The sequence below is a fragment of the Liolophura sinensis genome, chromosome 6 (genome assembly GCF_032854445.1).
Source record: "Liolophura sinensis isolate JHLJ2023 chromosome 6, CUHK_Ljap_v2, whole genome shotgun sequence".
Lineage (NCBI taxonomy): Eukaryota > Metazoa > Mollusca > Polyplacophora > Chitonida > Chitonidae > Liolophura > Liolophura sinensis.
The window spans coordinates 66545493-66571907 of NC_088300.1; the positions used below are offsets into that span (position 1 = coordinate 66545493).

Here is a 26415-nt window from a genome sequence, read left to right on the forward strand (position 1 = left end):
GAAAGGCTGGACATCAGCTGTTTCACTAAACGCTTAGAATATGTTGTCCACGTAACGTTTGGTCTGACTCCTGGGTAATTTCGGACAAACTTGTTTTCATAAAGACAGAGGTGCAGCGGGGAACCCATGGAGTTGCCGTCCACTTGCTCAAAATAGTTGTTGAATCTGAGTGTGACATTTGTTGCTACAAGTGTCGGGGCACGCTTGAGTTGTCTTCAGGTCATTCCATGAAATTTCGATTTGGTGTCTGGTGTAACCTGGTCAAGAATGATGGTCATAGTTTCATTGACGGGTACGTTGGTAAAAAAAAGGCTGGTGACATCAAAAGAACACACTGCCCCCCTTTATGCTTTTTTTTTTTGTTAAGTATGTTCAATTCCTTTTCACTATTGTTAGATAGTCTGTGTAAGAACACACCGCTTCGTCCGTGCATAATCATTGTTTTCAGCATGTAAAACCTGTTCTGTATATATTGTACATAACACTGCTCACCTGAACAAGCTGTGAACTATAGTGTTAACTTTCCTGGCATATATGCAGCTGGTAAATGAACCAAACTGTGTGTTTTTATCTGATGATGGCAACAGTTGTGGCCGAAAGCTCATAATGAGTTTGTAATCACCATGTGCAAAGTTCTCAAAATAGTGCCATGTGTTTTGGTTTTTAAGTAGACCTTTCCCCAGGGCTCTGGTAGGTTTCGCCCCACGATAATGTTGGTTGTTGTTTTATAAGTGAAATATTCTTGGGTATGGCATAAGACACTAATCGAATAATTCAATAAATATTTGTCACTTGCACTTCAGATAATGTTGATACAAATGATTCTGCACCTTACATATTTGTAAGAGATTCCTTTGTATCTTGTTTTTGTTAGAAAATTACATTTTCCAATGACTCGGAAACATATAGTATTACCTTTGCACTAGCTATTACACAAGGTAGATGCTAACAATGAACTTCCTTCATATGACATGTTTGAGTGGCATTTAGAAGTAGGGAAGGAAGTACACTGGGAAGCTAACAATGTTAGTAATGGCATCAAAACTCTGTGTTAATGAACAAAGGAGAAAAGACTTTCCCTGTGTACTCCCTTCATATGAATTCTGTTTAATCTTAGAAAGATGACTTTCAAGTATAACGTAGAGATTTTGTGTAAAGATAATGGTATTTTGACTGAAATCATCATTTTGACTGCAAATCATATCAGTTAAATTTATTCTGTTCAGGCTGAAGATTGGGGTTGTTTATAAACAGTTTGATTTGTTTACCAAACTGAAAGGTTAGGTTTACAAATACTACAGCCAGTATAAAGAACATTGGAATTTATGATAGCTCTCCAAAGCCCTGAAAATGTCTTCCAGCAATCTTTTGGGTGGTTGTGGGTTTCCACCATTCTCTGCCTGGTTTCATTTCACCATAATGCTGGCTGCCATTGTACGAGCGAAATATACTTTAGTACAGTGTAATACGCTAATCAAATAAATCAAGTCAGTAAAAGCTGTTAAAATGTTAAAGTCATCAGGTGACTCCTTGAAAAGATTTCTCCAGTGTGATAATGTAGTTTTATTATTAAAAGAAGTGCGAAGTTTTTGTACTACTGTAAATGAATGAATGAATGACTGATTATGGCTTAATGCCACATCAGCAATATATCAGCCATATCATGGCTATGTACTACTGTGATGTACTCCGTTATCACAGAGGCTCAACATTGATGTATATTGTTTCAGTTGTTTTGTCAGAAGCAAAGACACTAGGAAACTATGGCAGCAAGGAACCTTTTCACCTTTCCTTTAAGCGTGGTCAGATAATACGCATTGTCAGCAAATCAGCTGGAGATAAGCCTGAGCTATGGGGTGAGAGGTAAATATTTGTATATCAGAAACAATATAATGGTGTCACAGGTAATATCTGATGAAATGAAAAATGTAATGTTATGTGCAAATGTGTAGTTTTATAACTTTGTGGTGTCTACAGATGGTAAGCAGCCATAGTTGATGAAACCATCGTCAGAGATAAGTAAATGGTCTGTCATTTCGAAGCTATATTAACACGGGCTGCTACAGCAGCACTGTTCCAGTATGGTGACTGAAAGTTGCTCACAAAAGTCAAATTTCAGGATTTCACTGGAAACACTGAGATTAGTTCATGAGTGGATGGATGTCTGGACCGAAAACTATCTGGTGATTCAGAGTTAAGGACAAATTAAACTGCTTCAAGGAAAGAAGGAATGTATTTTTATTTCCCGCTCATTTAGAACATCAAGAATGTTCCCAACATTGAACTTGTGGTTTAGGTATTGTCCAGTTTCATAACATTTGCAAATAAGATGAAGTTATTCATATCACCTTTCTTGGGTTATATTTCAGATCGATGGAAAACGAGGCTATTTTCCGAAAACTTTTGTCAGGGAAATGAACGTCATTATACATAGTCCAAGCTTTAAAGTTCCCACAGAGGTAAGGCTTATCTTGATTTCTGGATCAGTGTGTGATACTCATACAGATGTGTATTTATGCTGACGCAAGCTTGCCTAAAGAAAAAGAAAACAGCTTTTTTCACTGTTTTTTGAAAATAATCATGCATAAGATAATGTTGACAATCAAAAACATGTAAGTGGATATCATAAAGAAAGACAAATTCAGTTGTAAGTTATGTCACAATGATTCAGGTCCTCTTGCTCAAAACAAAAGGACAACAATTAATTCTGTCATCTATAGATATACTACTGACCATGTGGACAATGTATTTTCAACGAACCACTGTCATAATGTTGATTTTTCCTGGTATATACATGTATTTGTGAAATTTGTTAATTTCCCCTTTCATGGCCTATAACAGACCACAAGCTTTAGCAGTCTGCATGCGTACATCATTTTTTGCTAGAAAGTCATGATGGCCACAGATACATCGAAGAAAGCGACGCGTTGTACATGTATATGTATTCTGCATCCTTAGTGTCCTCTGTATAAGTGAAGATGCTTGGAGGAAATTTATGCACTCTAACAATTTGATTTGGTGAATAATAACAGTGAGGGGTTTGCAAACATTGTATCTGTACAAAATATGCATTTGTTCTTTTTCTCAATCCTCTTTGGAAAATAGGTTGCATGTTCTGGCTATTGAAGAAAATTGGGTTTCCTAAGAGTGGCCTTTTTGAAAGTGTGGTCAGGTCATGGCCAGTAAACATATTTTGATGATGTTGGTAGAAATGTGTATTAAAAGAAGTAAAATAGTCTGTCAGTGTAGATATTTCATGTCCCTGACTGTTGTCAATTACAGATTGCCCTTGCCCAAACTCAGCCACCAGTAGATGGAAATCGAGAAAACGTGAAGAAAATGGATCAGGCAGATTTTGACAAGGAGGCATCGGTTGTAGAGCAGACGGATGGCACAGAAACAGGTGAGATGTCAGGAAAACCTCTTCCACCTGCAGGTAGAATGGTTCTTCCACCTGCAGGTAGAATGGTTCTTCCACCTGCAGGTAGAATGGTTCTTCCACTTGCAGGTAGAATGGTTCTTCCACCTGCATAGAATGTGCACCATTTTCCTATCAATACATAGCCACAGCCTGACTGAAATAATGCTGTTTCGGTAATAAGCCATAATCATTTGTTAATTTATTTCCATGAAACTGTTATCCGTTGTATGAAGTGGAAAATTCTTGACAAAGGCACTAAGTAACAGTCAATTAAACAAATACATTCCTACATGTATAAGAACCAATGGATTTGTTTTGGTTTACAGAAAAGTAAATGACAGAAATGTTCCATACCAGTTTCTCCCATTCTAAGTTTCAGAGCTTATCTTTTCCAAGTGTACATGACTTAAAGTCAAAGCCAGGTTTGTGACATCAAGAGAAACAGGTGCTTTCTTGGATCCATATATTTATTTGGTCTAGTGTTGTCTTTTCTTTTAACTGTAAGTTCTTGGCTCTGTCCCCTTTGTAGGAGCAGAGAGTGATGTGATAGATGTAGATGGTGACACAGAAACTATAGTCACAGACACAAATGCAGAGGACAATACTGATGACGATGATACAGATGTAGAGGATGATGCAGATGTAGAGGACACTGACCTTGATGATCCAGATATTGAAGATGATACAGATATTGAGGATGATACAGATGTTCAAGAAGAAAGTGATGCCAGAGATGAGACTAATATTGAAGACAAGCAAGATACGAAACCTGTTGCTGCTGATCCTCAACCTCTTAAAGTGGAAAGCAATGGTAGCGAAGTTGAGGAGAAAAATGCCAAAGAACCTGAGGTATGTTGAAACCTGTATTTGGTGTGAATTTATCATTTTTCATGTGGCAGCAACCTGTGGATGGTTGTAGGCTTTTTTTGGACGACATCTTGTAATAAATTATATTACAGGTTTTTGAAAGGGTTAGACGTGAGTCGGGCTGTATTGGTAATGTTTTTAATCCTGGGAGGTGGCACTGGTGTAAAGCAGGCCCTTGAGCCAGTGTTATGTCAAAAATGGATTGTAGCGTAACGTCTAGAATATCACAATGTAGATGTATCGGTTTTTGTTGTTCTGTGATACTGCTTTTAAAGTGATGTCACCATGATGAGCTTGGAAAATAAAATGTCATCGAGGTCCTTGTGTTGGTGCTTCCACTATGGTGCAGGGAATTCTTAGTCTTGTAGTGTTTTTCATTGATCAGGAAGCCCAAGGAGACACAAAGATAAAGCCTCCAGAGCCTGTTCCCGACACCGAAAAAGATGACACCGAAATAGATGAGACTGAAGTGGGAGAGGAAGAAGTGGAGAGTTCTCAGGCAGGGGAGACAATCCAACCTGACCTGAAAGATATTACAGGTGGTGCAAAATCTAAGGAAGGTATGTGTAAATGGCTGTAATGCCCATATTAAAGTGCTTTAATGCTAAGAAGTGAAAAGGTATAATTCCGTGCGTTTGGAGCTCATTTGACAGTTACACACGTCTGGTAATTCTCTTTTGCATTTCTGAACATTGTGCCCATGGTGGAAAATGGGGTGGGGGGGGGGGGAGTTTGCAGGCCTTAAACTTGATTATGTATGTCACATGAATCATAATTAAAGGAATTTCGAAAGGTTAAAGCAGTAGTATATCAAGTATCAAACAGTAGAAAAAAAACTAAAACTGTTGTCTTGTTTACTCAAATTACTGAATTTGAAATGACAGCATGAATCTTGCTTTATCTGTTTATCCGTTTTTTGTTATTTTTTGTTGTACCAGTAAATTATAATGAGCTTCGGGAGCAGGCCACAGAAAAGGAGATTAACGAACTACATCAGCGACGTCTCCAGCAGAGTGTTAGCGTGGACGATGGGGCGGTTGAAGATATAGATGGTGAGGACAAACAGCTGGCAGTATTGTACATAGGTCACTAATGAGGGCTAGTACAGCTGCAGTAAAATGAGCCAGAGCCAATACACCTGTAGTGAAAGAAACCAGAGCCAGAATAGCTAGAATAAGACAAACTGGGTTCAGTACAGCTGCAGTAAAATGAACTAAAGCCATTACTTCTGCACTAACCTGAACCTGGACCCATGCTGCTGCAGTAAAATGAACAGTTCGGTTGCAAGAATGTGTAGAGACCAGTATAGCTGCAGTAAAATGAACAGTGTAGTTGCGAGAATATGTAGAGACCAGTATAGCTTCAGTAAAATGAACAGTATGGTTGCAAGAATATGTAGAGGCCAGTATAGCTGCAGTAAATGAACAGTACGGTTGCAATAATATGTAGAGGCCAGTATAGCTGTAGTAAAATGAACAGTACGTTTGCAAGAATATATAAAGGCCAGTATAGCTGCAGTAAAATGAACCAAGACCAGTTTAATAAGCTGTAATAAAATTGCACATGTTCAAAAGAGAGAATTTTTAGACCCAGTGTGACATGCATTGTAGTTGACAATCAAGTTTAAGGAACTCTGTCTGACAGCTTCTAGACTTATAAGGAATAGCCATACACTTTGTGTGAAGTTTTTAATGTTATTCCACCAACATGTTGTGCTAATTTAGGAATGAAGATTTTCTTTTTTTTTTTGTGAAGTATATTAATTTTTTTTCATTTTACAGCACTTAATGCCTTATTAACCAAGAAGAAAATTCCTAAAGTGGAACCAGAGCCAGAAATAACAGATGGGCAGGGCAAGGTCAACACATCTGGAGCCGCAGAAGAAGGCACTGATGTTACAAAGACAATTGAGCCTCAGCCTGTTAAAGTGACAGGAGAAACTGTAGAGGCGCCAAAGGGGGTGCCCATTAATGAGACAAATGACATGGATGTTAACCCCCCGAAGGATACTCTGGAACTAATAGAGGAGGTGGTTGATGTGCCTGGTTTGGAGGGTGAAGCCCTGCCGGTAATACCGGACCCCACTGATGTCACAGAGAAGAGTGAAGAAGTGAAACAGGCACTGGAGGACCACCATGTTGTCAAGCTGGAGACGACTAAACCAGAATTACAATCAACAGCAACCCTTAACCTTGATGTGACCTTGACAGCATCTGAAGCTGATCAGGTGATGATCACACCAACGATTGCTGAAAGTGATCCAGAACCTTCAGTTGCCACTACCGCATTGCCTACCCTGAAGGCAGTGTCTGATTATGAGATAAAGTTTGAAAAATCTCTGGTGGAAGGGACAGATACAAGTAAGGAATTACCAGACATCCAAGCCTCACCAAGTATCCCAGAATCACCTTCCACAACTCTGCTGGAAGACAAGCCGGATAATCCTGAACCTGAGCTTGTACCGTCATCAGAAATGTCCATTGTTCCAGCAGAGTCCAGTACATCTGAAGCAGGCACTGTGACTGAATCCCTCAGACAGAGCCCTGAGAAACAAGACTCTGCCCCAGGGAATTTTGAAGTGTTTGAAGGTACGACTATCTATTACGATGATGATCCGGTGAAGGAAACACCATATCCAGATTTGCAAGTGTCGCCGTCTAAAGACGCAGTCAGTCCATCTGTGCAAGACCAGAAAGCAGGGTCTGAGTTGCCTCTTGTCAGAGATATTCTGAAGGAAGCTGATATTGGTGCCACAAAGCCTGTGGATTCATCAGAAACCCAGCAGATCAGCGTTGCTGCTGCAGGAATGACAGAGGGGATAAGCCACAGTGAAGTAGTCACCACTGTTAACAGCAGCATTGCTGATCAAGAACAGTCAGATGCTGAACCACCAGTGCCAAATGCTGATGCTTACCATACCTTGGACTTCATGACTAGGAAGCCTCTCTCTGAAGAAAGCTTCCAGCCAACGCCCAGGGTTGATGAGGAACCTGTGAAATCTGATACGCCAGTGGGGAGCGGTCAGGAGAAGACTGATGATGATGGGGGTAAAAATAATGAGGCTGATTCTCTCAAAGAGGAAAGAAAAAACGCTGTGAACGCAAATTCTCTTAACTCTCTCAAGGATGAGAAAAAACCTGGTGAGGATGACTCTTCCAAGGAGGAGGAAAAACCTGGTGAGGATGACTCTTCCAAGGAGGAGGAAAAACCTCGTGAGGATGACTCTTCCAAGGAGGAGCAAAGACATGTTGAGGATGGGAAACTTACTGACTCTCCTAAAGAGGAGGAAAAAGACATTGACGATAATAACGAGAAAGATGGTAGCCTTTCTCCTGAGGAAGATAAACTGAAAGAAACTCAAGAAGAAAAGAAAGAGGAAGTTCTTGAAAAAACTGATAACAGCCCATCCAAAACAACAACAACACACCCTGAGACAGAAACCAAAGCAGAAGACTCTCCTGGTAGTAAACCACCACTGGGATCTGAAGATGAAGAAGTTCCTTTCTCACCTCCACCACAGGAAAGTGTCACACAGCATCCAGAACAGGAAACTGTTACAGAGACACCTAATGACCCTGAAGAACCAGACCCAGTTGGAGTAACTCCTCCCACCACAACTCCGGCCAGCCAGCCTGAATGGGAGACTCCAATTCCTGATGACCTGAAACATCCCGATGAGAAGAATGACCCTTACGCATCAGATGACCACTGGTCAAGACGTATTACAGACGCTCAGTTAGAAGAGGAGATGTATTCATCAGGTTTCCAAACGTTCAGTAAACAAGTGATGGCGGTGGTTGAGCCTGGTCTTCAATGGGTTGTAATGAAGGTAATACCAGAGGTTTAATACAGTAGCAATAATTGTTACATGGTGAAAATTTGTACAGCGTTTCTTATCAGAATATTTTCACAGGGTGTTGCATCACCCTGTGACATAGTAGTAATTTAGCCCATGTGGTACAAATCTCTAATTTTTCATTCATTCATTTATAGTTGTAAATTATTTCAGATGCCTCCATCAATACAGAATATTTTGGAAAAAGAGCCTCTTGGGTTGTCTCCCCCTGTGCTGGTGTTTGTCACCATGGCAACATTTGTCATCATGATGACAGTTACCTGCTGTTCGTGTGTATGTAGGGTGAGTACTTGGTTATTTCAGGACATGTACATTCACTCATACTGTTAAAGATATCTACCAAGTGCATATACAAGAAACCCAACGTTTTAACTGACCATAAATCCAGTGTAAATGAGGAGGATCTTCAAGTCGTCTCCATTCCCAAGCCTCCTTGGCCGTCCTATTAATGAAAAATCCTTTAAAATGACTTTTGAACACAAGTCACAGGGCTAGTAACAGAGCCGTGAAATCCTTGGAAAAGCCTGGAAATCTAAAGTAACTTTTTAGGTCTTGTATTTTTTTTCTTTTGACCTTTCTGCTGGGTAATCTACAGATAAAGCTCGGAGCGAACCTAAGCTCAGATTGTATATACTCATAGTATGCTGACTATCTATGGGAGAAGTTTGAAATTGCACTGTTGTCTTTATGAGAAAAGTCAATGAATAAAACCATTTTACACTTGTTGGAGCTTTTATAATGTGTATAACTACAATATTTATTCTGAATAACTTGGAAGATCTGAATATTGGGTCTGTGGAAGCTTGGAAAAGGCGTGGAAATTTGAAATCATTAGCGAAGCCGGAAGTTTAAGAAATACTTTTTCTTACGGCTAAATGGAGTTGAGGTCCTGGGTTTCTGAAGCCTTAAAGAAAGCAGTTTTTATTTTGCCATATTCTGTACACCACACTACAGTACCTATACCTGCACTTTGATGTTAAGAGTACAGTTAATATGTTCTGTTGTATATTTACCTCGTTTCAGGGTGGTGGCCAGCGTGGAAAGAAGTCCAATCCACTAGGTAAGATCATTCGTAAAGTGTCTTTTCCTCGTGACATTTTCAGACACGTTTCAAGGTAGGCATAGAACAGTTAGATAGTGTGTCACTTAAGCGATAGATTCACCATTTTGTGCCTCAAATATTTCTGATGTAACGATAAGCCATAATTACACATTTATTCAAAAACAGAAAACCTGGGTACACAGATTATGTTCAACTTACAGTTGACAGCTTGAGCAGTGCTGTACCAAATGCATGAGGTTTATCTCTTTAAGAGATTTTAACTGACTACTCAGTGAAGTGTGAGCAAACGTTACAAATTTAGGCATTCAGTTTTGTCTGTTTTATTTTTATGTCTTAATTTGTATCCTAAAACATATATTATATGCTATTCCAGTGGTTGTGCGTGGACTGGAAGAAAAACTGTTTGTAACGACAAAAGAAAAAGAAAACCTGGAAGATGAACTGGTAGAATCAAAGAAGAAGGTGAGTCATTTACAAGTGGACATCCAGCAAGAATACAAGTAATGAACTACAACTTCATAAAAATATTTGCGAAGTATTAATTCACCCAATTGGTAAGACGGTCAAAAATCATGTTTATATGATTAATTTATTCATAATTTATATGATTATAAAACCACAACTTCATGACTTTCCCCTTCTGTACTCCAGTTGGTACAACAGGGCATTTAATAGTTGATGAAAAATTCATTTGCAACTTTTTACCATATTTTAGTTTGACTAAATTTGTTATTTATTTGTGTTGTTGGTTTGTTCAACCTAGGATGTCTGCAGTATAACATGCTCAATGTTTTACTCCACTCCGTCTGTTGACCTGTAGTGCTGTGTCTTCTCTTTCAGGTGAAATCATTGGAGAAGCAGCTGCAAACACAACAGAAGTCCACAGGCTCCAGCCAGGTGGAAGTCCAGAATCTGAAAGTAAGTTCATCATGGTATTGTTGTATTTACTGATACCAATTTCACTAATGGGTACATTTGTTAGTATGTTTTGCCCATACTTGTGATTTAATATTCTGTATTTTATGGCATGAATTCCAGTACAAACAGTGAAAACAGTGCAGTATATTTCTGATGAGTTATACAGGAATTCTCACGTTATGTTTGCACTGGCAAACCTGATAATTGTGACAGTGTTTTCATTGCCCCTTGCCACATAAGTTGTGGGGGGACATGGAAATACTCTGTGTGTCCATCCTTCTGTTTAGCCTTCTTCTTGAACATTGTTTAACCAACCAAGCTGGTACAAAGTGGGTCAAGATCAACGAAGGGATCACACCATGTCCAGTGTCCAGTGTGGCTGCTGTCAGCCATCTTGGATTTCTGGGCCAAATTGCAATTTGTCTCATTATAAGACAGTTGCAGAAGACAAAGGAGGCGTGTAATTTGCTACTTTTTATGCATTGACATGAACAGTTAAAATAAAACCCTAATCGAAGTAAATTGACAAGAGACCGTATTTCACCGGTTTTGTTTACTCTGGCTTTGCTGTCTATGCTATAGGTCTTAATTATATTAAAGTACAACACAAACCAGCAAATCAGAATGAATGTAGTCAGCTCTAACTGGATGTTGTTTTTTATGTTCACTGCAGTTACATAATAATGCTCTTAAGGAGTCAGTTGCCTCCCTTCAAGCAGAGGTGGAATCCTACAAGGAGACTTTCAAACAAGCAGAAGACAACATGCTGCAGCGACAAGGGGAGGTAAGCATGTTTGTCAACACTATGCCTCAAGAACCGCTGTCACACAAGTGTAATGAAAGGATAAGAAAGGGATAGATACACCTACCTGTTTGTCAGTATTGAAAGTTACTGTACAAAAATACAATTTTGACAAACAAAATTCATGTTAAATGTAATCAAATGGAGTCGTGGAAATTTGTGAGAGTATCCGTTGTGTGAGGAATCTATGGCTGATGGACCAGAGCTTGCTAATGGTAGCAGCTGGACCCGCAAACTTAAAATAGGAAATGGCTGACATTTGCTGTGTGTATACAGACTTGGAAAATGGGGGAAATTTAGTTGGCCTAAAATACAGTATCAACAGATGTCCATGTATGGTTCTTGCATATTCATGTAGTTATTCTAAAATTCTGTAGGTATGGTTTCCATGGTGAACATAAATTGTTGTCATTAAATGGATAAGGCTGCAACTTTCCTCTCACCTTGTTATTTTCAGATTGAGAGGCTACAGGAGAACATCAGAGAGTGGGAAGCCCATGCTGCATCACTGGAGAGTAAACATCAGGAGGTAAAACACTGTAAACTGTCTGAGATCAATGTTTAAATGGCTCCTATAAGTTAATGATAGACTGAATTGTGAATAAGTGATAGAGCACCACATTAGCAACCTTTCAGCCAAAGAGTGGAAGATATCTTATCCATATTTGTTTTCAACAGTCAGAAAGACGTAAAAGTCAACTTAAATACATGTACTTCCACAAGAGTTGGATTAAGTGCACAACTTGGTTTTACAAGCTTTATAATTGTGTTTGTTGACATGCATAGTAATCGATATTTATGGGTATTCCAGGGAACCATAGCATTTTTAACTTTCATAGTCTTGTCGGATCATCTTTGTTGAAAGTGATTAAAAAACAAGCCAGCCTTATTGTTATGATCTCTCCGTGACAACATGAAATGTGAGTGGATGTATTTAATCCGTGATAATATGATACACATGTACCCGGATTCCTCAACCTTTTTGCGTACAGGGGAAGGTCTGTCAGCAACCTGCAGATGGTCGTGGGTGTATCCCCCTCCCCCACCCCACCGGGGACTGCCCTGTTTCCACCCACCATAATGCAGGCTCCCGTCGTATAAGTGAAATATTTTTTGTATGGCGTAAAACGCCAATCATATAAATAAATCAATCTTTTTGTATATGAAAGAGCATCTTTAAACATATGAAAGAGCAACTTTAATTTGGAGGCAAAACAACATTGGGTGGGTTGGCCAATTTAAGGGGCTTCACGGTACACATAAGTTTATCTGTCTACACAGAATAATGCTTTGAGAATATGGTTGAATAAATACTGTGCAGACATGAAACGTTTGAGGAATTACAGTATTACATTACAGGGACTAACACTCAATTTTCTCCTGGCTCTGTCCAGTTTGATCTGCCCATAAACATGATGGCTGTAATATGGAAATATTTTTTTAATCAATATGATAAATGTTGTTGATCTTTATTATTCTGCAGGCCATGAAGGAGTTGGGTGGTCACAAAAGTGTAACAGACAATCTTAATACACAGATAGAGGCTCTCAATGAACAAGTGCAGTTCTTGGAAACCAGAAAACATCAGGTGGGTATGATTGGAGTATGGTCATCGCACTCAGAAATTTGTAACCATCTTTTAATGCATAAAATTTTACATAAGTAGCTCGCAAGCTGTAATTTAGGTATCTAGAATTGAGCTCTAGTCGTGTGAATATAACAGAACAAATAGCGGAATATATGAAGGTCAAGCTCCTAACCCTGTCCCATCATGAGGATTGTTTTCTTCAGGTTTTAAGTAAACCTTTTCTAAATGTTCATGGTCATCATGTATATTAGTAGCTACTCAGCCTCAGCGTTGTGTGATTACTGACTTTGTGATTACTTACTGTCCTCAAACATGTAAACATGTTGTCTTTGATGTCATCATGTATATTAGTAGCTACTCAGCCTCAGCGTTGTGTGATTACTTACTTTGTGATTACTTACTGTCCTCAAACAGATAAACATGTTGTCTTTGATGTCATCATGTATATTAGTAGCTACTCAGCCTCAGCGTTGTGTGATTACTTACTTTGTGATTACTTACTGTCCTCAAACAGATAAACATGTTGTCTTTGATGTCATCATGTATATTAGTAGCTACTCAGCCTCAGCGTTGTGTGATTACTTACTTTGTGATTACTTACTGTCCTCAAACAGATAAACATGTTGTCTTTGATGTCATCATGTATATTAGTAGCTACTCAGCCTCAGCGTTGTGTGATTACTTACTTTGTGATTACCTACTGTCCTCAAACAGATAAACATGTTGTCTTTGATGTCATCATGTATATTAGTAGCTACTCAGCCTCAGCGTTGTGTGATTACTTACTTTGTGATTACTTACTGTCCTCAAACAGATAAACATGTTGTCTTTGATGTCATCATGTATATTAGTAGCTACTCAGCCTCAGCGTTGTGTGATTACTTACTTTGTGATTACTTACTGTCCTCAAACAGATAAACATGTTGTCTTTGATGTCATCATGTATATTAGTAGCTACTCAGCCTCAGCGTTGTGTGATTACTTACTTTGTGATTACTTACTGTCCTCAAACAGATAAACATGTTGTCTTTGATGTCATCATGTATATTAGTAGCTACTCAGCCTCAGCGTTGTGTGATTACTTACTTTGTGATTACTTACTGTCCTCAAACAGATAAACATGTTGTCTTTGATGTCATCATGTATATTAGTAGCTACTCAGCCTCAGCGTTGTGTGATTACTTACTTTGTGATTACCTACTGTCCTCAAACAGATAAACATGTTGTCTTTGATGTCATCATGTATATTAGTAGCTACTCAGCCTCAGCGTTGTGTGATTACTTACTTTGTGATTACCTACTGTCCTCAAACAGATAAACATGTTGTCTTTGATGTCATCATGTATATTAGTAGCTACTCAGCCTCAGCGTTGTGTGATTACTTACTTTGTGATTACCTACTGTCCTCAAACAGATAAACATGTTGTCTTTGATGTCATCATGTATATTAGTAGCTACTCAGCCTCAGCGTTGTGTGATTACTTACTTTGTGATTACCTACTGTCCTCAAACAGATAAACATGTTGTCTTTGATGTCATCATGTATATTAGTAGCTACTCAGCCTCATCAGTTGTGTGATTACTTACTTTGTGATTACTTACTGTCCTCAAACAGATAAACATGTTGTCTTTGATGTCATCATGTATATTAGTAGCTACTCAGCCTCAGCGTTGTGTGATTACTTACTTTGTGATTACTTACTGTCCTCAAACAGATAAACATGTTGTCTTTGATGTCATCATGTATATTAGTAGCTACTCAGCCTCAGCGTTGTGTGATTACTTACTTTGTGATTACTTACTGTCCTCAAACAGATAAACATGTTGTCTTTGATGTCATCATGTATATTAGTAGCTACTCAGCCTCAGCGTTGTGTGATTACTTACTTTGTGATTACTTACTGTCCTCAAACAGATAAACATGTTGTCTTTGATGTCATCATGTATATTAGTAGCTACTCAGCCTCAGCGTTGTGTGATTACTTACTTTGTGATTACCTACTGTCCTCAAACAGATAAACATGTTGTCTTTGGTGTCATCATGTATATTAGTAGCTACTCAGCCTCAGCGTTGTGTGATTACTTACTTTGTGATTACTTACTGTCCTCAAACAGATAAACATGTTGTCTTTGGTGTCATCATGTATATTAGTAGCTACTCAGCCTCAGCGTTGTGTGATTACTTACTTTGTGATTACTTACTGTCCTCAAACAGATAAACATGTTGTCTTTGATGTCATCATGTATATTAGTAGCTACTCAGCCTCAGCGTCGTGTGATTACTTACTTTGTGATTACTTACTGTCCTCAAACAGATAAACATGTTGTCTTTGATGTCATCATGTATATTAGTAGCTACTCAGCCTCAGCGTTGTGTGATTACTTACTTTGTGATTACTTACTGTCCTCAAACAGATAAACATGTTGTCTTTGATGTCATCATGTATATTAGTAGCTACTCAGCCTCAGCGTTGTGTGATTACTTACTTTGTGATTACTTACTGTCCTCAAACAGATAAATATGTTGTCTTTGATGTCATCATGTATATTAGTAGCTACTCAGCCTCAGCGTTGTGTGATTACTTACTTTGTGATTACTTACTGTCCTCAAATAGATAAACATGTTGTCTTTGATGTCATCATGTATATTAGTAGCTACTCAGCCTCATCAGTTGTGTGATTACTTACTTTGTGATTACTTACTGTCCTCAAACAGATAAACATGTTGTCTTTGATGTCATCATGTATATTAGTAGCTACTCAGCCTCAGCGTTGTGTGATTACTTACTTTGTGATTACTTACTGTCCTCAAACAGATAAACATGTTGTCTTTGATGTCATCATGTATATTAGTAGCTACTCAGCCTCAGCGTTGTGTGATTACTTACTTTGTGATTACTTACTGTCCTCAAACAGATAAACATGTTGTCTTTGATGTCATCATGTATATTAGTAGCTACTCAGCCTCATCAGTTGTGTGATTACTTACTTTGTGATTACCTACTGTCCTCAAACAGATAAACATGTTGTCTTTGATGTCATCATGTATATTAGTAGCTACTCAGCCTCATCAGTTGTGTGATTACTTACTTTGTGATTACTTACTGTCCTCAAACAGATAAACATGTTGTCTTTGATGTCATCATGTATATTAGTAGCTACTCAGCCTCAGCGTTGTGTGATTACTTACTTTGTGATTACTTACTGTCCTCAAATAGATAAACATGTTGTCTTTGATGTCATCATGTATATTAGTAGCTACTCAGCCTCAGCGTTGTGTGATTACTTACTTTGTGATTACTTACTGTCCTCAAATAGATAAACATGTTGTCTTTGATGTCATCATGTATATTAGTAGCTACTCAGCCTCAGCGTTGTGTGATTACTTACTTTGTGATTACCTACTGTCCTCAAACAGATAAACATGTTGTCTTTGATGTCATCATGTATATTAGTAGCTACTCAGCCTCAGCGTTGTGTGATTACTTACTTTGTGATTACTTACTGTCCTCAAACAGATAAACATGTTGTCTTTGATGTCATCATGTATATTAGTAGCTACTCAGCCTCAGCGTTGTGTGATTACTTACTTTGTGATTACTTACTGTCCTCAAACAGATAAACATGTTGTCTTTGATGTCATCATGTATATTAGTAGCTACTCAGCCTCAGCGTTGTGTGATTACTTACTTTGTGATTACGTACTGTCCTCAAACATGTAAACATGTTGTCTTTGATGTCATCATGTATATTAGTAGCTACTCAGCCTCAGCGTTGTGTGATTACTTACTTTGTGATTACTTACTGTCCTCAAACAGATAAACATGTTGTCTTTGATGTCATCATGTATATTAGTAGCTACTCAGCCTCAGCGTTGTGTGATTACTTACTTTGTGATTACCTACTGTCCTCAAACAGATAAACATGTTGTCTTTGATGTCATCATGTATATTAGTAGCTACTCAGCCTCAGCGTTGTGTGATTACTTACTTTGTGATTACTTACTGTCCTCAAACAGATAAACATGTTGTCTTTGATGTCATCATGTATATTAGTAGCTACTCAGCCTCAGCGTTGTGTGATTACTTACTTTGTGATTACCTACTGTCCTCAAACAGATAAACATGTTGTCTTTGATGTCATCATGTATATTAGTAGCTACTCAGCCTCAGCGTTGTGTGATTACTTACTTTGTGATTACCTACTGTCCTCAAACATGTAAACATGTTGTCTTTGATGTCATCATGTATATTAGTAGCTACTCAGCCTCAGCGTTGTGTGATTACTTACTTTGTGATTACCTACTGTCCTCAAACAGATAAACATGTTGTCTTTGATGTCATCATGTATATTAGTAGCTACTCAGCCTCAGCGTTGTGTGATTACTTACTTTGTGATTACCTACTGTCCTCAAACATGTAAACATGTTGTCTTTGATGTCATCATGTATATTAGTAGCTACTCAGCCTCAGCGTTGTGTGATTACTTACTTTGTGATTACCTACTGTCCTCAAACAGATAAACATGTTGTCTTTGATGTCATCATGTATATTAGTAGCTACTCAGCCTCAGCGTTGTGTGATTACTTACTTTGTGATTACCTACTGTCCTCAAACAGATAAACATGTTGTCTTTGATGTATTTCAGCTTACTGTAGAAGCAGATGAATGGGAGAAAAAGTGAGTAAACACCAGGGGCCAGTGTCATGAAGCGTAATTAGTGTTAAGTAACCATGAGCTAAGTGCACTTTATATCTCTGCAGCATAAGTCGCCATGATAATTAAGAGCAAACTTAGCTCAGTGAGCTTCATGAAACCGGCCCAAGATCATATAGCTGATATCGTTGCTGTGAGTCCAGTCTGCCAGCAAACTGTGAATGGTCGCGGGTTTCCTCCCACCGTAATGCTGGCCGCAGTCGTATAATTGAAATATGCTTGAGTCCGGTGTAAAACACCAATCCCTTAATAAGGATGTTTTGTCTGTTGAGTTTGATAAGTGTTGCGCAGAAGGAGTTTCATTGTGTAGCAAATGACAAGCCATCGTATGTATAACTGTATCAGAATGGTAAGTGATAAACAGTAAACTGTGTTCACATGTGTACAAATTGAGATACATGAGATTTTCTGCAGGAATCGTTGACAGGTTGTGTGCCGTGTATAAATAGTACATGTTATAGCTGAACCCATCATTTTGTGCTTTTGTGTGAGGTTGTGTTTTTGAGTTTTAATGCCTTGCCAACATTGTAGTTTTCCTTTTGATAAACACAGACATAGTCAAAACCATTTCTGGCCCGGTTAGCTAGTTGGTTTCTCCAAAAGATCGGTCCTTGACCTATGAATGTACTAGTTTGGCTTTGGTCTTTTGAGGTTTGTTGGGTGAAGTGAGGGCACATGTAGTTTCTGAGCTCAGTTTTCTACAACCACAAACTTGATCATACATGATGTCATATACATGAAACATTCTGGATAAAAAAACAATAAAGCAAGTACAAATTTACATTTACTGAAGAAGGTTGTCCGCTAACTGTAATCTTTTATGTCAAGTGAATGGCCCAAGCTTAAAGGTATGTTATAAAATTGACTGATCAACTGACCACAGACAAACAAATTGACATAAAGAGATGCTTGTAGCCAATAATAAGTAAAAATCACAACAGAGAAAAAAGGAAGAAATTCAAATTCGGAGTAAATACTGTATACTCACAATGCCTCTTTGTTGCATGTGTAGGGTGAAAGAGCTCACAGAAACCCTGGGTCAGACTCAGGAGGAGTTGAAAACAATGGAAGAGAATATGACATTTAAGGAAAATGAGCTGGAGGTGAGTCAAAGAAGTTGTTTGTGACTGCAATACAGCACATACAATTTTAAAACTAATTGTGGATAGACGTTTTTGTTACCAATTTTAAAAGTAGAGTACACATATACGCTTAAGTATTCAGAGGTTTTTTATCATTACAGTTATGGTCATTCAGAGTAAGTGATCTGTTTGTATATATTGCCCTTATACACTAGTCATGCACAACATTTCATCTGTACTCATTCTTGGCAGGGTTGGTGTCTGGAAAGTTGTTTTAAAAGATACATGAAACGCTTTGGTTTTATTTTTTAATGTGCAAATTATTATACCAAGAAATTTTTCAACTTTCACTTTGGGGGGTGTAAAAATGTCAGTTTTCTTAAGGCCCCAGTGGCCAGTCTGGAACTTAAGTAGCTTGTAGTGGTGAAGTCAACGATGATCCCTGTTTAAAAAGAATTCTGTGAGGGACAGACTGAATGGGTCTGGCTGAATGGGGATGGGGTGTGGAGATCTGACCAAAAGAGGCGTGTGTTGGGGTGCGAATGGGGCGCTAAGCCGGACCGAAGAAGTCCATGAAGTATCTTTTTTCATGTCACCTTGCCCAGACTGGAGCAACATGGTTCAAGGGGCACAGGGTGATTCGGGGGGTGTTCACCATGTTCATAACTGGATCAACGATGGCGTAATTTCCCAAAAAATCTGACCACCGATGGAAAATATGCAGAATATGAAGGTGTAATTTACAAGTATAAAAATACCCCCAAAATGAAATTTTTTTAATGAAAATTCTGGGGCATAATTTTTTTTCATTTGGCATTAAAACATTATCGTTATTTTAGAGTTCCTTTTCATGTATCCTTTAAGGATTGTTGGGAAGGCTTGATGATATGCTATTGGAAGTATGGTAAGTTTCAACACCAAATGTTGTGTTCCCAGGTGTTACGTGACTGTTTTGTCCAGCTGAAGGCATTTGAAGATGAGAGGCCAGAAGATGGAAGCAGCTCAGGTAGGTTCTCAAAGTTATTGGTTTACCACTTAAAGCCATATGATATGAGATTATACAATGCTTAGTCTTTAATTTATTTATTCATTTAACAAAACAAAAAACCAACGAAATGTTGAACTTGTGACTTTGAAAATGATATCCAGTAAATACTGGTACATTGTATGTTCAAAGTTAGCATTTTCATCTTGTTTCTCTTTGCAGAAGGTTCTAGGTCTCTGGAGGAAAAACTAAGAGATATGATGGATGTATCAAGGGTAAGTTTAGTGCTCTAAAGTGTTTAGTGTTCTAAAGGAAATAACATTTGACGGGGAGGGGGGAGTTTTGTGAAGGATATATTTTGTTCTTTCTACTTACCATGCCTGAATTATGATGTGAAAGTTTTAGAAGCATATGTGCACAGTACAATTATCACATTCAAAAATAAGCGAAGATTTTTTTTTATTGTGTTTGTTTAAAAAAAACTGATAAATAAAACATCTCTTGCTTTTTGAAGGTGAATGCTACTCTTAAATCCAATGAAGAGGAACTGGAGTCACTGAAAAACAAATTGTACATAGAAACAGATGCCAGAAAGGAAATGGAAGGTAAATTTTCATCGTGCTTTATGTGTACTCAACAAAATAATGTTGGCTATTTTGTTGCCAGAATACTTAGCTGACCTTATTTCTTAAATTTTAATAAAATATTTTTCTAATACGATAAACTGAATCTTTTTAGTCTCTGAATCTGCATAATATGCAAGTCTTTCTTCAGTTCACTGGCAATGGCCTCTTTGTGTTTTGAGATTTTAATGTTTTGAGGAATGTTTCATACTGTAATGATATGTTAATCAGGGTGTTGTTTGTGTATTCAGATCAGATAGAAAGTCTGAAGAGAGAAGTAGACAACATGAGCATGGACAAGGCTAAAGCTGAACGTACATGTCAGGAGGCCACAACCAAACTCACTGTACTCACAACATACTTCAAGGAGAAAGAGGTTGAGCTACAGAAGTAAGTCTTGGACATCTGGAACTGTCAAGAATGGCTTTTTCACTCAGTGCTTTGCGCACATATTATGAACTGTTCTATACTAGTTGTAAATTCTTAGGCAAATTTCATGCCAGTTAGAAATTCTTCGGCTAGTTTCATGTCAGTATCAAGAGCCATTATCAGATTTCAACAAAATTGTATGTATGTTTAAGGATGTTCATGTAGAAATATTGCCAGATATTGTTGTCTAATAAGAGTTTCATGTGATATAAATTGACTCTTAACATGTATTCGTGTTATCTGTTGTTGGAAAAATGTATATGTAAGAGAGTTTGTACATTGTATACCTTATCCAGGCTGCAGCATAGGGCCAGATAGTCAGTTCTGTAGGAAAATACCGGTAGTGTGCCACTAGCATGCCAATGGAATGATTGTAGAGTGCTTGCAGAAATTTTCTGAATGCCATATCCACAGACAACTGCAGTATTTCTATGCTTTCAACAGGTGAAGGTCAGTGGAATTGTGGAAGCTTGCTAAATGTGAGCTACAGGTGAGCAAGTATTGAGACCCCTTTAGCAGTTGGCAATGGCAAAGCATCTCTGTGTATATTTGTATTTAAGGCAGGGCAGGTTTCATGTGTATTTACACTAATCGTAACAGTCATTAATGTGTACCTGTAATTATTACTTGCAGGGAGTTGGGTGAGCAGGAAACCCTGAAGAAACAGAGCGCCACACAGCTGATGTCAGCAGATGAGAAGACTAGGGATATGCAGCTAGAGCTGACAACATTAAGGTGGGTCAGCAGCAGTGCAGCAGTTTCTGTTCAGGATTAGGACACCAAAAATGGAAGCTACAGTGTGACAGTATGGAATATGTAAGATAGAGAAAAACTGTTGAAAACATTGGGATCAATAGCATCGTGTAAAAAGGGAGGCTCTTTTCCTTTGTGAAATGAATACTCGTGTATGTCTTCATGTTAGGTGTACATCTGTTTATTGTTTTTTAAGGTTTTTTGGTGAATATTCGACACCAACATACACTTGCACAGTTAGATCTTTTTCCAAGGCTTGATCTTTTTTTTTCTATCGCAGGGAAAGAGTGAAAGACCTAGAAAATGAGATAACCTCTGCAGAACGAGATTTTAGGGCACAAGTAAGTTCACTGTTCTAATATGTATATGTGTTGAAGTTTGATTATTATTATATACTATCCCTATCTTTTTTCCTTGAGGGAAGGTAATGGGTGGGCGAAGAAACTTATATATTCGTTATCATCCTTTCCTTGTCAGTGCAGTAAAACTACTCCCTACACCAACGGAACAGACTTTCACACGTGAGGCATTTGCTTACTTCATTGGGTACATGCCTATCAAAATAATCGGTGTTCCTGTAAGATTTGTGTCGCAATTGAAGGTTTCTTTGACCAGTGATTTTTTCTGATTTCAACTTACAGATCGCCAGCAATGAAAAGAAGGCCCATGAAAATTGGGTAAGTATAAAGATTTTGTTGGGTTTTTTTTTTAATGGCATTACTCAAAATTAAGAGTAGTGACATTATCTGACTTTTAAAAATGTACACCTTTATGTTTCCGTCTATAGTTCATTCTTTCTATTTTTTTCTGGACAGCTTGCAGCAAGAGCGTCTGACAGGGAAGCCAGAGAAGCTAGACATGAATCTTCTATACTTAGGCAAAAGTAAGTGCACACATAAAATGCCCAAAACACCTTTCCACATGTGATTCTCCTTTTTTGATTTTCATCTTCCGTTAAGTGACATTTTACGGGGCAAAGTACACTGCAATAAGGCTTCACCGTGTTAGTGGTTTTGCGTTTCAAAAAAATTAGAATAATGGTAATATGTAGTACTTTCCACAATTAACTGGATTTTATTGCATATTTGACATTTTGTGGAAGGAAAACAAAATTATTTCTCTCATTTCTACTTATGTTAGGATATTACATAGGAACGTATCACCACATCCTTAACCTTGATCTCTTTCTTGTACTGTATTCGGTTTTGTTCTCAGATTAATGGATTTAGAAAGACGGCAGGCTGTAGGGTTAATACGTCCCTTACCTACCAGGGGAATGCCACCGCCTTTAGGTACGTGACAGTCATTTTGTTACAGTTTATAACAGGTAGGGTACAAATAATACCATTTTAAACCTCCTTGTTTTCAAAACTGACGTTCTTACCAAGAAATGCCTGTCTTGATTTGGTAGTCTATTTGGACTTGTCTGCTTGTTGGAGACCACTTGGTATAGCTAAAATATAGCATGCCTTTCTGTGTGAAATTTGTTCAGAACGTTGTCAAACTTTGCTGGTGAACCTCGAGTACTCCATTTTCCTTCACCTGTAAAATATGTTATTGTGTAAGTGAGAATTTCTTGAATGTGGCCTAAAAAAAAGGGCAGTCAAATAAATCAAATATAATTTTTCTAATTAATGAGGTCATTCAGTACATACATTATATCCAATACTGTTTTAAAATATTTATGACCCTGTGTAACCTTGATGATGCATTGTATCTCAGGTTTACCCAATGGGCCTCCGCCTCCCTTACCTCCTCTTGGTGACAGACCGCCCTTTTCTCCAGACCGACCTTTGTCAAGGTCATCAATGCCAGCATTTAGGTGAGTTACCAGTTGTTCAAACTATATTGTGTGATGATTATAAGCATAAGTCTGTTGTAAAATACAGTTCTTGTAGAGCTACTCATAATTGCCTTTAGCATGTAGGTATGGCTTGTGGAATAAGATAAGAAATCTGATGAAGTAAAATCTCCATACAAAAGAAACAAAAAACTGAAAAAAAGTTGCCTTTCATGCTCTTCATTTTCGATGACTTAAATAAAAATAATATATTCCTAAATGTTTACTATATAGAGGTCGTATCAGCCCTTATGTTGGAGGCCCTAGTAGGGGCATGAGCAGAGGGCCCCCAAGAAGGCCTCGGGAAGGTAAAACCCTTGTCAGAGCTGGAGATCTGTAGCATTGTAGATACATGCAGACGTAGTAGCATTGGGAGACAGGAACTTTGTTGTTGGAATTTATTTTTGATCATTTCAACATGGCATCATATCAGCATCAATATCTGGTCTAGATTCGTTTTCGTTTTCCACTCCACATTTTCTTGGTAAACTCTCACTCTTTTTGGATTACTATAAAGCAGAAAAAAAGCCAATTTGGAAAGTCACGTACTGGATAGCATATTGATGCACATGAAGCGCCTTGCAGAAATGATCATTATTGAGATCTGCACAGTGCACACTTTCATGAAACTTATCTGGGGACACTTTCACAAAACTTTCGTGTACTTTTTTCCTAACGTCTCTGGTAAACTATGGCTTCATCGAGACAATGTCTGTGTACAAAAGCTATCAAAAAAATGTTTTACAAAGCTTTTTTGTAAAAGTGGTCCTTGCCTATGAAGACTGTACAGATTGTCTCAGCTTTCATGACATTGTGCCGACTCAGCATTATGATCAGTTGGTATTTGGTGGTTTATTTTCTGGCCTCTTTCAGAGACGATGATCTCAGAGGGTCCCCACGACCTATTAGGTACCCTCCCCCTCCCATGGACCGGCGGCCATTTCCACCTGGCATGCCACCTCCTCCGGGCATGAGGATGCCCCCACCCCCTCGCGACATGAGGTCACCCCCAGGGGACCTGCACTCACCCCCTCCCTACGATAGGAGGCCCCCTCCTCGGGACATGCGATCCCCTCACAGGGATTCCCCTCCGCCTTTTGACCGGAGACTCCCTCCCCACATGAACAGGTCACCCCCATATAGACCCGATATGCCACCCCCACCCCACCTGAGGGGTGCACCTCCCCCGCCTCGCCTAGGGCCAGGATCCCCCACAGGCAGAGGAGACCCGGACAGACCAAGTAAGTAACATGTGACAGTCAGTCTGTGCAAATGAGGTTACTTGGAATCACTGCAGACAGCTTTGCTGTTAAATAATGACCTTAATTGAATAGATCATTCCAAAAACGGGGGAGTCATTTTAAATATTGTCATTGCACCAAGATACGCCTAAAAAATAGTGACTGATTTCCTGTGAAACTTGGTGTCCATTTTGACCATGTACCAGTGAGAAAAGGTGTTGAAGGTGTGTGGGGAAAGATTCATATCCAGTTAATGAATATTGGAATTTTTTTTTAATGATTTCTAAATATAATACACATTAGGTAAAGATAAATGTAATGAAAGATTTTGCATCATTGCTGGAAATCAACATTCTAATGTGTCTTTCTTGTGACTGCTTCCCATTGTTGAAGAAACAAATGATGGTCACTAGACAATCAAATCTAAATAGAACTAAATCAGATTTTGTAAAATTTGAAAAGCTTAGCAATTCTTTCACAGCTGAGCTCTGATTTAGGCCAAAGCTAACCAAAATTTTTGCAGGCCCTTCCCTGATCAGTGTTGTTCAGGAAACTTTGTTTCTTGGACACATCTGGAGTAAAATAAAATTTGTTATAAGTAATCGCTATAAAAAAGGTGAGAATATGGAGCTTTGGTCTTCTGTTTGTGATAAATCTCAGTAAATGAAGTTTTTCTGTTGTGGTGGTTGGGCTTCTGTTTTACCAGGTGATAGAAAGGCGTTAAATCAAATTTCTTGATCATTTTTAAGTGGTATGACCTCTTATGATGAATTCTCATAGATCCTATGTAACCTTTGAACTCGATTAAGTTTCAGTTAACTGCTTGGTTAAGCATAAAAGTTAGAAATGACACAGCTTTATTAAATTTTTATGCCAAAAATGACATTTTAACATTGGCTTTTTGAAGATGTTGGAATATTTCCCCGAGTGAATAGCCTCACAAACATGTAGGCATGTGACAAGATGGTGTGCTTTATTATGTGGTCTGTATGTGCTTTATTATGTGGTCTGTATGTGCTTTATTATGTGGTCTGTATGTGCTTTATTATGTGGTCTGTATGTGCTTTAAGTGAGGAGGTTTGTCAGGTACCTGGCAAAGGTCAGTGGTTTAATCCAGGCACTGCAGTTTCCTCCATTCCCAAACCTGATCACCATAATTTAAAAGAAACCTTCTTCAGCATCACTTTAAAACGCCAGTCAAATAAAGAAAATATATCTGTCATTAAAACTGGTGAGTTTTGTGTACGTGAAATGCTCTTGAATATGTCACCTAATACCAGTGAAATGAATGATGTGATGGTGTTTAATTGTTTGTGGTTTTACAGGTCCCCATGGCAACGCCCCGTATGAACCTCCCCCTAGAGACAGGCCACCACGACAACACAGTCAAGTCTGATCCGTACAAACTAGAAACTAAATAATATTAGGATAAGTCTGTACATTTCTGGTAGTGTCTGTACATTTTCCTGTTGTACATAGATGTTGATTCATCTGTTACATATTGTATACATGTACATGCTGTGAACTGTCTGTTGGTGCGTCTTACACCTGACTTTGCGCCATGCCATGCCTAGACTCATGCCATGCCATGCCTAGACTCATGTCAGTCATTCATTGTTCAGTTAGATTTCTACAATAATCCTGGTCATGTAATAGTACAAGCCCTGAACAAGAACATTAAAAACTCTCACAAAATCATTGTTCTCTTTCTGTATATTTGTGGTGGTGTAGATGATTGCGATAAATTCTTGTGCTTTTATGTAAATATTTGTACTTCATGTAACAGCTGTAAGTTATTGTGCCCTCATAATTTCAGTGTAAATCATGGGCTGTGTGGAGACTTAATAAGCATCCTCATTACTTGTGACTCCAGAGTAGGAGCCAGTGTATAGAATATGATTGTGTTTTACAAGTAAAATGTGGCGGCCGCGCAGGTAGTCTCTAAAAGTGTGACCCTGAAATGTTTCTAGGCTATTGGTTCTCCTTATCCCCCCCCCTCCCCCCCTCAGGGCTCTGCATAGTTTCATCACCCTTGATAAGCCGATCTTCTAGTAGAACTGAAAAAGTCTTTTAGTACGACACCAGTGAAGTACGTGTAAATAACCACAGCAAATCAGTGTGAACTTGGTTTCTCAAACCATATACGACGGGGACAACTTACCAGCTGTGGTTGTATGTTATAGATGTGTTTTTCTTATAGTCACGGAGATCATTGTGCAGTGGTATTTTACA

The 26415-nt window shown here is 38.4% G+C and overlaps 1 protein-coding gene across 2 annotated transcripts; it reads left to right on the top strand.

Annotated features, from left to right (window-relative positions):
* The first annotated feature begins 2373 nt into the window (after positions 1–2373).
* On the top strand, positions 2374–25881 carry LOC135466645 (transport and Golgi organization protein 1 homolog). 2 transcript variants are annotated; one of them, XM_064744245.1, is made up of 27 exons: positions 2374–2459; positions 3283–3403; positions 3951–4270; positions 4674–4848; positions 5227–5340; positions 6070–8117; positions 8298–8426; positions 9168–9204; positions 9581–9669; positions 10048–10125; positions 10799–10909; positions 11385–11456; positions 12411–12515; positions 17163–17194; positions 18243–18333; positions 19249–19318; positions 19520–19572; positions 19812–19902; positions 20172–20310; positions 20983–21084; positions 21383–21443; positions 21744–21779; positions 21918–21985; positions 22318–22394; positions 22825–22924; positions 23177–23250; positions 25509–25881. In XM_064744245.1, the coding sequence occupies exons 1-27, from the start codon at positions 2415–2417 to the stop codon at positions 25577–25579; spliced, it is 4509 nt and encodes a 1502-aa protein (XP_064600315.1). In that variant the 5' UTR covers positions 2374–2414; the 3' UTR covers positions 25580–25881. The 2 variants fall into 2 exon arrangements, with proteins under 2 accessions (XP_064600315.1, XP_064600314.1); XM_064744244.1 differs by lacking the exon at positions 23177–23250 and adding an exon at positions 23816–24183.
* The last annotated feature ends 534 nt before the right edge of the window (positions 25882–26415 follow it).